The sequence below is a fragment of the Rhincodon typus genome, chromosome 31 (genome assembly GCF_021869965.1).
Source record: "Rhincodon typus isolate 14 chromosome 31, sRhiTyp1.1, whole genome shotgun sequence".
In the NCBI taxonomy this organism is placed as follows: Eukaryota; Metazoa; Chordata; class Chondrichthyes; order Orectolobiformes; family Rhincodontidae; genus Rhincodon; species Rhincodon typus.
The window spans coordinates 16,866,537-16,880,417 of record NC_063362.1 but is presented as its reverse complement, the minus strand read 5'-3'; the positions used below and the strand labels follow the sequence as shown (position 1 = coordinate 16,880,417).

Genomic DNA, 13,881 nt, shown 5'->3' with positions numbered 1-13,881 from the left:
GTGGAATATAGACATCTCACAGATGACCTAACAACATTAGTGAGTATAAATGTCTTGTTACATGCTGCACATAGATTCACCAGTATTTCTTGTAAATTTATCAACAGCAATCAATGACATCAAGGGGCATTGGGATAACATGGGAAATTGGCATTAAAATAGCTGATCTGCTGTGGCCTAGAAAATCTGTTTATGGTGATTGCTTTTTTGTCTACATGCTTGTATCAGTTAGTTTTTTTAAGAAAAAGAGTTTGTTGCTAACTTATGCCATGTACCTTGTGCAATTTAAATAATGTGGCATTTGAAATACATGCTTTCCTTGTGAGTTGTGACTTTACGTTTTATGGAGTGGTGATGATTATTAAGCACATTGTTGAATTCATCTAATTCTGATCCTGCACAAGTCCAAATATCCCATATGTCAACACTATACAGAAGCTATTGTTCCTACATGACTGCATCACCTCATAAAGCAGTTTGTGAGAATGAAAAACAAGCCCCTGGAAACCAAAATGTAACCCCCAAAAAACAAATGGTAGCCCTCAAGAAAATCTCAAAAGGAGGCCTCGAGAAAGAAATTGAGTCTTGCTTCCAGGTGTCTGTAATTCTATATATTTAAACCAGGCAAACCACTCGATTGTATTCCATCATTTAATTCAATCCTGGGATATCACTATTTTGTCTTCCTTTGTTTTGAAATTCAGTCACGATTAATTACATTTCTTAGTGATAGTAATTTTGTGAAATATTCATAACTTTGGTTTGATGAATGCTATTCTTTGTTTTTCTTAGCTATTTCCACTGTTCAAAAAAGCTTCACCAAAGCATTTCGACAAAGTGGTCATAAATGAACTCCGGTACGTTTTGGAAAAAAGCCTGTGAAATTCAAACTCTGTCCAGCTTTTTAACCAATGAGTTCCTAAATTAGGTGGTCCCTGAGGGTTAACAAAATATCAAAGAATAAATTAATGTATGCACCAATTTTAATAAATTTCACGTAGTCAATTTACATACTCAATGACCCGATTTGGAGATTTTTTTAATTTACAATCCTGTCTCAGTTGGTTTAGGAAGTGAATAACTCAGTACACATGCTAAAGGCTGCAAATTGGCTTATGTACATGCTAAATTTGTTGATCTCAGCCTTGGCCGGAGTTATATGAGACAAATAGCCTCAGCGCTTTGGAAATCAGCCAAACCTCCTGCACACCCTGCTACTGCTTTATATATACATTGGCTAAGGTTGAATTGGCTCATTGCAAATATTATTCCCGGTCCAAGTAAGATCTTATACCAATTACTTTAAAACAGTTCTTCCTGGTTATTAACCTCTCTGCTAAGGGGATTAGATCCTTCCTATCCACTCTATCTAGGCCCCTCATAATCTTATACACCCCGACTGAATGTCACCTCAGCCTCCTCTGTTCCAAAGAAAACAAACTCAAGCTATCCAATCTTTCCTCATTGCTAACTTTTAAACTGGCAGCATCCTAACAGTGCTGCAAATGTATCTACACCCCAAGGGCTGCAGTGGTTCAAGATGGCAGCTCATCATTGCCTTCTCCAGGCCAATTAAGGAAAGGCAATGAAGGCTAGCCCTGCCAACAACACCCACTTCGCATATGTGAATAAAATTATACATCCTGGTAAATCTCTGTACCTCTCCAATATGATCACATATTTTCAGTAATGCAATAATCAGAAATTTACACAATAATGTATGTGCGGCCCAACTAGTTTTTCTATAGGCTAGCATTCCTTCCTTGCTCTTTTATGCCTCAGCTCATAAAGGAAAGTTAAGTTTTCCATATGACTTCTTTTCTATCCATCTGGCTACGTTCAGGACTTGCGTTCTGAGGTTCCTCTGTTCTTCTACCATTCATTGTTTATTCCCTTGCCTTTTTTTTGCCCTCCTAAAATGCTTTACCTTACTTCCCTCTGGATTGAATTCCATTTGTCACCTTTCCACTGATCTGATCAGGCCATTATTATCTCCGTATTGTCTACAGATTTCTTCTACATCTGCAGGTCTCTAAAAGCAAGGGATCCAGTGCTGAGCCTTGTGAACCCAACTGAAAACAATCTTCCAGTTTCACAAGCGTTCATCAACCATAACCCTTTCTGATTCCTGTCACTGAGCCAGTTTTGGACCAACTTGCCATTTTCCCTTGGATTCAATGGGCTTTCATTTTTTTTTATCAGTCCTTCAATTTTTTATCAATAATTTGCTCACCACTGAGATGTGACAGACTGGCCTTAAGTAAGGATATCTATCACTTTCTCACTTTTTAAACAATTGTACAATGTTAACAGTCCTATTATTCTTTCCCGCTGCCAATCAAGCTGCCACTGCTCTGCTATTCCATGCTCTCACAGCTGCAATCCCTTATCTCCAGGCTCCCTTTTCAATACTATTTTTGAGGTGTAATTTTTATCTTGAAGCAACAGCCTTATATGTTGTGCATATTGTGAAGTTGCAGAGAACGTGTAACCTAACCTTGATTATTTTTCTCCATAGTCCAGGAAGCATTGTAACAAATAGCAGTGGACTCTATAACTACAGCGTCAATCAGGCAGAAATCAACTATTTAAACAATGACTTAGCAACAAGAGTGCATAACATTGTTAACAACACGGATGTGCTGGAAAACCTTACAGCGTCTGTGGGTAACACCGTGACACTCATTCGTGTTCATGCTCCACCTCCACTGATCAAAAGTAGGTTTTCTACTGACAGACATGTGATATGCAATATTCACTGAACTTCTTTAATCTTTTCTTTCTATATTTTTCACCTGCTAACCCACGCTGGAGTACAGATCTCCACAGGCTCCTGGATTCCTCCATAATGGAAAGTCCTGATGATAGTCACTGTCTAGAGTTAAACAGGGAAACTGGCAATGTATTGGTCTGAAAAACCACATCTAGCAAGAGACAATAGCCCAGATATTCAGGACCCCAGATCACTGGAGACAAAACATACCTCAAAGATGTGTACACATTGCAATCACTTTGCTGGAACTGACTGGGAAGTTGGAAGTTCTAACTGCCCTGCTTCAACGGGACTCTTCTGAAAAGTCTGAACTAGGGTCAGAAACTTTGGATAGACTTACAAATCCTGAATAGTTACCTTAGAGATGCTAAGAGAAATTAAAACCATGTCTAATTCCTTAGTAACTACACAACTGACACCTACCCCACCAACTTGACTCCACCCTCAACCTTAACACTCACACCCTTCTACCCCGCAGGAAGCAGATCTGGCCTCAGTAACTGAGTCCTCCACAACCCTTCAATTCCCCCAAGCCCCTGATTCCTTACCACCTCTCCAACTCCTTCTCAACCCAACCTCAACATCCAACTACCCCCGGCCCCCTAACTCTCCCCTAATCTGATTTGACCTGACCTCATCACCCAATTACTGACCCTTCCCCCATCCCCACCCCTCTAACTCCTTCAAACAAATCTGATCTAACCTCACTACCCATTACCCACAACCCTGTCCCCGAACTCCCCCCGACCTGATCTGACCTGAGCTCATCACCCAACTACTCCCTGACCCCTTAACTTGTATCTAACCTAATCTGACCTGACTTTGATTCCTCCCAACCTGACCTCACCCCCAACACCTTCTCAATGCTCCTGTTTCTCTCTGAACCTTCAAGACACCTACTCCAAGCCTCCAACTCCCCTCTCCATCCTCCAACCAGGCCTCAGCAACCAACCTCCTCACATCTTAATAAAACAAAGAATTGTGCTTGTTGAAGATCTGAAACAAAAACAGAAATTGCTGGAGGAACTCAGCAGGTCTCAGATACTAATACTTTGACTCCTGAACTCCCCTTCAAATCTCCTTGTTCCCCACAACATTTTGACCCTACCCACCAACATCTACCATCTCACATGCCTGCCAACTGTACCTCCTTATGTGTTTACTGTGCCCATTGTACCCCTTCTCTCTGTAGCTTTTCAAAGAAGTTGCGCAACATTTAAACACTTTACGTAGCAAAATATGGTAACTAGTGTCATACAGAAGGGCTTGATTACTCAAACAATTCTCTCTGCAAGGCGTTAGGATTACCATTGACATGGACTTTAGATATGAAACATCTATCAGAAATGATTTACCAGGATGTTGCTGGGAATGGAGGGTTTGAGTTATAAGGAGAGGCTGGATAGGCTGGGACTTTTTCCATTGGAGCACAGGAGTTTGAGGGGTGACCTTATAGAGGTTTATAAAGACATGACAAGTATAGATAAGGTGAATGGCAGGTGTCTTTTTCCTACGGTGGGGATTTCAAGACTGGGGGACATATTTTTAAGGTGAAAGGAGAAATTTTAAAAAGACATGAGGGACAATTTTGTGGAATGAACTTCCTGTGGAATGAACTTCCAGAGAAAGTGGTGGATATGGATAAATTACAACATTTGAAAGTTACTTAGATAAGTACAAGAATAAAAATGTTAGGAGAGTTATGGGTCAAGCACAGGCAGGTGGGGCTATTTTAGTTTGGGATTATGGTCGGCATGGACTGGTTGGACCAAAGGATCTGTTTCCGTGCTGTATGACTCTATGACTCTATCATCTGATTTTATATCTGAGACCTTCATGACCTGATGCAATTTTTAAAGAGATCAAATGCAGACTAGAAATGGCTGTGGTGATCACCTGAACACAGATTGAGGCAAGTCCGAGGAATTCATATGGAAAACACCAAACCATCTACAATGAAATTACCATTTCATTGCAAGACATTGAAACGAGACAACTGAGCCACCATCAGGAAGTTTGTATCCTGTTTAATTCATATTTGCATCATAAGTTCACATAATGGGAAGTGAAAAGTTGCCTGCAGAATTTTCTGCTTGGGAAAATCATGAAGGCAGGCTCCAAAATATGCAAATAGACTCGATATCAGTAGTTTCCTTTAAGTAGCAAAGCAGAGAGAAGGGAAGATGAATTTGGAACTCTGTGTCACTTTGCCTGTGTCTTATTATCTCTCAAAGGAAACTGTTTTTCAAAAGCTTGGGAAACCAGTCATTCACTGTGAATTAGATTTCTATTACTATTTCGCTATTGAGGAGAAAATAAAATGACAGCTAAATCAGCCTGGACTCAGGTTTCACTCTCACAACTCAAGAACTTTAAACTATATTGGCTTTTATTTTCCTATTTGCACTTGACACCCTCTCTGCTTGTTTTTTAAACTTATAACCTGTATTTGTGTGTGTTTGCTGTCAATTTTTAAATCATATTTTGGGATTATAGGTAATTAAAATTCCTTTTTTTTTCATTCATGGAAACCTTGGAATTGGCTCCTTTGTTATGTTCTAGTTAACTAAGATTTAATTGAAGTGTGACAGCTGCATGTTAGAAAGAAAATAAAAATACTTGCTACAACCAAAAGAGGGAGTGGGGTTTAAAAAGAGGGGAGCTGATTACCTTGTCAGAATAAACAATTCCTCTGCAGTTAGCAAGTCTTATTGGATCCTCCATCAGAAAACAGGCCTAAAGCATTGGAAAAAGGCAAATACTTTTTGTAAGATCAGTGTCAGAGGTAGGGTTTCTGACCCAGATTGGATGATTTGGATTAGAATCATCAGGAGAATGGAGGAGGAAAACCGGTTTGGCTTCATTCAATGATTGCCTTTGATCTATCTCAGCTTTCTTCATAACCTTTCCAAGCTGGGTGGTGCTACGCTCCATGGAGCTCTGCTCTCAGTAGACTTAGTACTTGACTATTGCTTCAAAATTGAAAATCACATGTTGTCTGTGCTTTTAGTGAGGTGTCCAAATTCCTGACACTCTGATCTTTTATGTTTATTAACTTCTTTAGATATCACAGAATTGAACATGACATGTAATATAAACTTTGCAAATTACAAATTGAACTGTGGCAATGGAAATTACTGTACCTGCGATGGACCCTGCAGGAGAAACTCTGATGTCTGTAACTATAATGGATACTGTCTCAATCAAGTTGCTGGCTCTACCTGTGTGTGAGTATAGATTTTGTGGTGCCACTCCTTGGGGTAGAAGTTCACTGGCACAATCTATCCTCCAGAATATGGTGTAAATGCTAATTCTTAATGTATGGACCTAGACAGTCTATGGCTGTTATTTTTGAGTCTGTGCAGCCAACAGTGGTCTCGGGCCTGGGCTATACATATCAAGAGATCACAAATGCTCTTCCTGAGACTTTGCACCCGCACATACTTTTGAAAAGGTGTCAGCAATCACAGAGTAGAATTCATAATCTTGGTTTATAAGAAAGAGATTGCATTTATGTACTGCCTGTCATATTCTCAGGACAAAATGTTTCACAGTCACTGTAATACATGCGAACAGTAGGCCCTTTTGTAACGAAGGGAAGCACTGGCAACCAACCTGTGCCCAGCAATGTCCCACAAACAGAAATTTACAGAAATAACCAGTTGGTCTCTTTTAGCAATGCTGGTTGAGGGATAACTGTTGACCAGATTACTGGGAGAGTTTCTCTTCGCTTCTGACAACAGTGCTAAACATCAGTTCAATAAAATCAATTGGTACTTTAGTTTATCCTTTTCATTCGGTAAATGTTATCTCAAACAGTTTGACACTTGTCAATACAGACCATCCAAATGTGCAACACTCCCTCAGTACTAATCCTCTGACAATACGACACTCTTAGAATCATAGAATTCCTACAGTGTGGAAGCAGGCAATTTGACCCATTGAGTCCACACTGGCCCTCCAAAGACCACCCACCACAAACCCCCTACCCTATCCCTGTAATCACCTAGCCAGCACGTCCCTGGACACAATGGACAATTTAGCATGGCCAGTCTACCCAACCTGCACATCTTTGGACTGTGGGAGGAAACCAGAGCACCCAGAGGAAACCCACGCAGACATGGGGAGAATGTGCAAAGTCCACACAGACAGCCACCTGAGGGTGGAATCAAACCTGTGACCCTGGCACTGTAAGGCAGCAGTGCTAACCACTGAGCCACCATGCCACCCTTTCAGCACTGCTTCTTCAACAGTGCAGCATTCCGTTAATCCTACTCCTCTGACAGTGCAGCCTTTCCTCTGTACAGTTCCTCCAACAATGAAGCATTCCCTCAGTACTGCATCTTTGACAGTGCAGCACTATTGGGAAGTGTTGGCCTGGATTGTGTGTTCAAGGTTCAGGAGTGCAACATCAAACCATGGAAATCATGATCTTTAGACTAGATATAAGAATGTTCTGATGTCTAACTTGAACAGTGAAGCTAACTCAGACACCCTAATCATGAGCGTCTGGGTTTAGCTACATTGCATCAAGTAGGATATCACAAAGGAGATCTTGGTCTGTGTAGCACACCAGGTGAGACCTTTATCACTTGAATTATTGATGGAGGTTGCTCCCTTCAACTGTTTGTTAATTCACTCAGACAGCGGTCACATGCTGCTATTTGGGATGATCTTTTGTCTGTTGTACAGAACTACAATTGATTTCATTCATTTTCATTCTGAATTCTTCTCTCAGGTGTTATGAGCATACCTTTTACCAATATACAGGGAAACATTGTCAAACGTTCATAAGGAACTCAAGATTCTATGGTGTGCTGTTTGGTGTGTTGGCAGCTGGTCTGCTCCTCCTTCTTGTCATCATCATTGCTGTTATATTCTGCTGTCGAAGAAAAAGATCACGGTATGTATCAACCTTGTGCTTGTTCGTGTTGTGATTTGGACTCATTTTGTGGAGGAATAGCAACGTTGGCTAATGGAAAAGGTTCCATTCAAGCATCTGTTAAATATTTCCTGTTCAGTTATAACATGCATTAGGTAGAGATTCAAGCTTCCTCTAACTTTCCTATCAAACACTGCCAGGACAGGTACAGCCACAGTTAGATACAGAGCAAAGCGCTTCTACACTGCCCCAATTAAACCTCTCCAAGGCAGGTGAGACGCAGAGAAAATCTCCTTCACACTGTTGCATCAACTCTCCCACAGCAGATACAGTGTGGATTAGACACAGAATAAAGTTATCTCTATAAAGTTCCATCAAATACAGTTGGAGACTGCCCAGTGCATTCCACTTGGCATGGCAGATGAAATTGCCAATGTAGATGATTCGTTGCTTGAATCTTGGTAGGGTGATGGTTGACCATTGCAGCTTGTGAAGATTGACAACTTGCCCACTCTGATTGTAATGTCAAAGAGTGGGGTGCCAGCCAACAGGATTTTAACGGGGAGACAACTTACAGGTTGTTGTCAATTCCAGGGGAATTTGATGGAATACTCCCCGTTTGCTTGGATAGGTGCAGCTCCAACAACACTCAAGAACATTGACACCATTCAGGAAACAGCAGCCCACTTGATTGCCATCCCATCGCTACTTTACATATTCACTCTCTCCACCACTAGCCCTAGGTCATGCATTCCTTAGCTGCACCTTCCAAACTCATAAACTCTCCACCTCAAAGGGCAAGAGCAGCAGATACATCAGAAAACCACCACCTGCAAATTCCCTCCTAGTCACCCATCGTCCTGCATTAAATGTGTATCGCTGTTCCTTTAGTGTCACTGAGTCAAAATCCTGGAATTTCCAATGTAACTATACAAACCTTCACAACGTAGATCAGAGCAGTTCAAGGAGAAGGCAGCTCACTGTCATCTTTCAGGTGTAACTAACAACGGATAATAAATAAACCTACTCAATGGCAGTACTCTAGGATGCTCAGAGGAACAGAAGGATCTTGGAATTTTTGTCCACAAATCCCTGAAGGTGACAAGGCAGGTTAACTGGGAAGTTAAGAAGGCATACGGGACACTACACTTTATAAATCGAGGTATAGTTTATACGAGTAAGGACGTTATGAGGGAGCTGTACAGGAATTTGGTTAGGCCACAGCCGGAGTCCCGTGTGCAGTTCTGGTCATTACTCTATAGGAAGGATGTGACTGCACTGGAAAGGGTGCAGAGGAAATTCACCAGGATGTTGCCTGGAATGGAGCAGTTCTGCTATGAAGAGAGACTGGATGTGCTTGAGTTGTTTTCTCTGGAGGAGAAAAGGCTGAGAGGGAACCTGAGAGAAGAAGTGTATAAGATTATGAAGGGCATGGACATGTGAATAGAAAACAGCTGCTCCTCTTAGTTGAAGGGTCAATAACAAGCAGGCATATTTCAAGGTGAAAGGCAGGAGGTTTAAAGGGGATTTAAGGAAAACATTTTTTTACTCAGAAGGTGGTGGGGGTCTGGAATGCACTGACTGGGAGGGTTGTTGAGGTATACAACCTTACGATCTTGAAATAGTACTTGGATGAGCACTTGAAATGTTGTAACTTTCAAGGCAATGGGCCAAGTGCTGGAAAGTGGGACTAGTGTAGATATAGCTCTGGCTGTACAGACTTGATCGGTTGATGGGCATCTTCTACATCATGTGATTCTATGAAATACCAATTCATTCTGAGAATGAATTAAAAACTAATTTACAAAGCTGTTCTTCTCCCCAGGGGCACTGACCGTCGAAGCTCACTCAAATGGTATTCAATAGATGAAGAATATTTCAGATTTCCACAAACAGGTATGTGTCTCAATTTAACGGTGGGAACTAGTTTAATGCTTTACCAGAAAATGCATTTTCTGAAGAAGGGTCTAGGCCCGAAACGTCAGCCTTCCTGCTCCTCTGATGCTGCCTGGCCTGCTGTGTTCATCCAGCTCTACACCTTGTTATCTCAGATTCTCCAGCATCTGCAGTTCCTATTATCTCTAATGCTTTACCTGATGGTTTTCCCTGATGGTTTGATTGTGTGCAAATTTATATATATGTGTGCTTTATCACCTGCCAATTTATTTTTCTGTCTCTTCTACAGTATTGTAATTACTCTTTGTCTTCTGCTACTTTACCCAAGCAAGTGTTGTTTCAATAGACAGTATGTGCAACAAGACTTTTTAATTGTCTAAGGTATCACAGGCAAGGCTATGCTTGTTCAAATCAGTACAAATGCAGTACTGAGTCTACACTGTGCTAGACAATTAGCAAAACAATCCAAACCCTTTATGCAGGTATATCCTGGAATATGTAGGGCTTCTGTGGTGCAGTGTAGTGACCCCACCTCTGAGCTGGAAGGCCTGGGTTCAAGATCTACTTGCTTCTCTGTCATAACATATCAGAATAGTGTCGTTAAAAATATCTATCTGATTCCACATATCTATCTGTTCATGTATTTGGTTGTGCCTCTAGCACATGAATGAGAAATTCCTACCTGGAACAGTTTTAGGGTTCGTTACAGCTCTTGGATACACTCAACATTCAGCCAATGGTAGCAGGTTTAGCAATTTTAGATTGTCTTCAAACATTGGTCAAAGGTTGGAGCCCCAATTGATAGATGAAACCCTAAAGCGTGGAAGTCCTCCTGGATCCTTTATGTGACAGCTGCTGTTTTCAACTAAGAAGTTGGACTTCAGTGAGTTATTCTCTCAGTTATACTAATAGAGTTTAGGGAGGGGACTCTTGGCTAATTGTACCACAAGCCAGGTGCATATTTTACCTAGTCATCAATGCTAAAATTAAAATGGCTACAAGTAAATAACTTTACAACTTGTCATCTGTACTTTTGATCTTTAAAATTTTATTTACCCTGTCTTTATTCTTTTGCCATGCACAGTATGTGCATATGTCTTAATCATGATTAAATGCATGTGTATTTGGCATTTTGAAGGGGTATAATTTAAGTTGCATAGTAGTAGATTAGAATTTGCTGTTCGTGTTAAAGGGGTGTGTTACAATAAGTAGAACTATTTTACTGTGATTGATGAAACTTGGTTTGAACTGCTTCTGTTCTGAATAGCAGTCAGTTAGGAAAATTGGCAATTTGGATGATTTTATACACTTTGTGATGGCTTGCAGAACAGTAGGTCATGGTTATCAGCACATTCTTCACAGCTAAGAGACACATAAGAGACAACCATGTATCCTGGATGTAATGTAACTTGATATTAAATACTATGTAATAAACTATTGCTGTTTATCAAGATTGAGCCTATTTTCTGCCAAACACTTTGTGTGAGCAACCTCCCCATTTTATATCAGTAGCTTAGGCTCATACCAATAACAATTGGTGACAATAAAACTACCCAAGACATCTCTGATGGTTGAGGTGGATTATCACAGTATGAGATAGTACCAGATGTCTTCATCTGAACATTTAATTTATCCACAACATTGCAAGAGGGGTATAGACTGAAGAAATGTTCAGTTCTACAAAAGCTATAGCTACCCAAAAGAAAGAAGTAAAACTTCCAGACAGAGAACTGCAAGTGTCCCTTTAAACAATCAGCAGCTTAAAAGTATGTTGAGTCCGTCAGCTTTACTGAATGCAGCAACACTGAAAGCCGTACTGAGCCTCCCTGTAAAAGCTTGAACAGCTAGAAATAGCAGAAGATATAGAAAAACCTTGAGTAGACCATTTAGAGTCTTACCAGAGCTACAAGGGGAAAATTTGAACCATAAATCTGGAATATAGCAGTTGATATTGGACACCCAAAATGAATTACTTCCTTAGAAGAAGGTTGAAAATGTTTACATTTAAAGAGAAATTCTCTGCTGAGGAGTTAAAAGAAGTCTGAAATCACCATATTAGTCAACAAATATGGATAAGATAGTTTGAAATTACTGGAAAAGTCTGTGGAAAAAACCTTTGGAATTAAGAACACCCATTACGAGAATCAATAAAACAGTTTTATGGTTCGACTAATAAGAGTGAGAAAATTGAAGGCAGAAGGAAAGTTTAATTAAAATAAGCATTTTAAGTGAAAATCAAATGTTTATTGTGCAAACAAAACATTTCTTTTCAATCAGAAATGTCACTTAATATCAGAGAAAAACTGGAAAGTGAGCGAATCATCTATATTGTTAGGTGGATGGCCATTACATAAAATGATGCTAGCAGTTATGATCCAAAGATAGTTTAGCTCCACTGTTATTAGAGTATGCAGCTATTTTTAGAAACAAAAGTTTCATTCACTGGACTTATCCTGCCATTTATGCAAGTTGTGTTAAAACAATTTTCATCTGATCTTTTCCTCCACTCCAACATCCTCCAGATTTGACTACAGCAACCCCAACACGAAATGATGGGAAGCCTCTGGGAAAGAGAAGAGGGAAATACAGCCTGGATGAACACCAAACATTTGAAGATGAGTTGGGGTCTGGTGTTTGGAGACCAAACTTAGATGAGGTAGACACAGAAGCTGAGGTAAATTGAAGAACACATCCAAAGTGCTGGCAACCAGATAAACTGCAGTTTAATGTGGTTAGCTTAGGAATAAATCTTATCTAAAATTGATGTGAACTTAAATTGAGATATTTTTGATATTAGTCATTTGATGATGTGTTTCCTCCATGTCAGATACGAGCTGAACGCCCTGAAATGGTTATGCCGTCATCAGGCGAACGCTGACAATTGGTGCATCTGGCTTTTGGACATGTTTTCATTGCAGGGAATTTAAACACCTGTGAAATGTGGACACACATTAAATTGTTCAAAAACACTGCTGTTTGTTCAGAGAATATCACCTATGAAATATGGAAGATTCTACTGCTCAGCGGCTTGCTATAATTTAGTTTTTCCTAACATATTTCAGGGTTCTGCAGCTCCAGAAAGCTCAGTGATTATTTAAAATGGTTGATACAGAGTCACATTTTTAAAGTTAAAAGGGTATCTTAGTTTTGAATTCTATGGAATAGCCTGTTAGATTTCATAAAGCACTTATATAATTACACAGTTCTCATGGGAAACTACTTGAAACCTCTGTAATTTCTGTATGTAATAAGATTGACAAATAAGATTGCACAGTTACTGTAAATTCTAGCATATGCTACACCTTCAGCAATATGCATCAGGACCAGTGGACAGCCTTCTAAACAGACTGTAAGAGAATATCATAGGAACAGTAGGTATATTTTGGCAACTAACATTACACAAAAGGATTAATCCAAAGCTTTCTGAACCCAGGAATCCAGTTCATTTATGGCTCAATGATGGGCAAGGACACACTCCGATGTAGTACTGAATCCTATCAGGACAGCATGGATTCTAGGCACAGTCTGTGCTTGATTGCCTGACCTCAGCTGGGCAGCAGTTATCACACAACAGTCAGTTGTCATATCCCTGGCAAGGTAAACCTCCACCAGGTTTTTTTATTCTAGGACCTTACCTCTGTGAGCAAGGACAGGTTGCAATGTGATCTATCCAACTGATAATAGAATGCAGATATTGGTCAGTTGGGAACATGGTGGCATCATCCAGTTGCTCAAGAAAAAAAGGGCAGGAAGAGAAAAGGAAACAACTTGGCTTTGTGCATTTTCAAATAAAAGACCCTTTAGCTGAGATACCAGAGGTTACATGCCTAACAATATGTTAATAGGCAGTGCCTTCAGGAGGGTAGAAAACTGACGCATACAGACAGGCATGATTTGAACCCTTGGGTTTACAGTAATATCTTTAAAGTCTATTCAATTTTCACATTAATCTTTTACAATCAAATCATAGAATGCTTGAGGGAAAGTAGATCAATTGTCTATTTAGGATATGATACATTTCAGCTTTAGGATTGTTGGTGCAGAAAATATGTATTTAAATTATGTAAATTGAGGTGAAATTGAATCTGTTTAATATTGAACCTTTTTCTAATCTTAATTACCTTATGTTTGTTACAAATTAATTATTATTAAGGACTCATTTGCACTGTTTACAAAGAAATAAAATATTTGTTTACATAACGGCATCTATTCCTTATTCACAAGCTTGTCCTTCTCTCAGGTGAAGTAATAAAGTGCAGGATGGATTGGTAATGTGGGAATACCTTATCCTGAGACCCAGATTTAGAAACTCAAGAGTCAAACGAGGAAA

The 13,881-nt window shown here is 39.9% G+C and overlaps 1 protein-coding gene across 1 annotated transcript; it reads left to right on the top strand.

Annotated features, from left to right (window-relative positions):
• The first annotated feature begins 6 nt into the window (after positions 1–6).
• On the top strand, positions 7–13,711 carry LOC125486659 (mucin-17). The gene is made up of 8 exons (XM_048615179.1): positions 7–39; positions 793–857; positions 2,519–2,718; positions 5,838–6,000; positions 7,512–7,676; positions 9,481–9,551; positions 12,074–12,225; positions 12,379–13,711. The coding sequence occupies exons 4-8, from the start codon at positions 5,855–5,857 to the stop codon at positions 12,427–12,429; spliced, it is 585 nt and encodes a 194-aa protein (XP_048471136.1). The 5' UTR covers positions 7–39; positions 793–857; positions 2,519–2,718; positions 5,838–5,854; the 3' UTR covers positions 12,430–13,711.
• Positions 13,712–13,881: the final 170 nt, after the last annotated feature.

Excerpts from the sequence above, each read along its gene's own strand:
- LOC125486659 (XM_048615179.1), top strand. The coding sequence starts at position 5,855 with ATGACATGTAATATAAACTTTGCAAATTACAAATTGAACTGTGGCAAT. Across the intron at positions 9,552-12,073 it reads TTTCAGATTTCCACAAACAG|ATTTGACTACAGCAACCCCA; the intron begins GTATGTGTCTCA and ends AACATCCTCCAG. Across the intron at positions 12,226-12,378 it reads AGGTAGACACAGAAGCTGAG|ATACGAGCTGAACGCCCTGA; the intron begins GTAAATTGAAGA and ends CCTCCATGTCAG.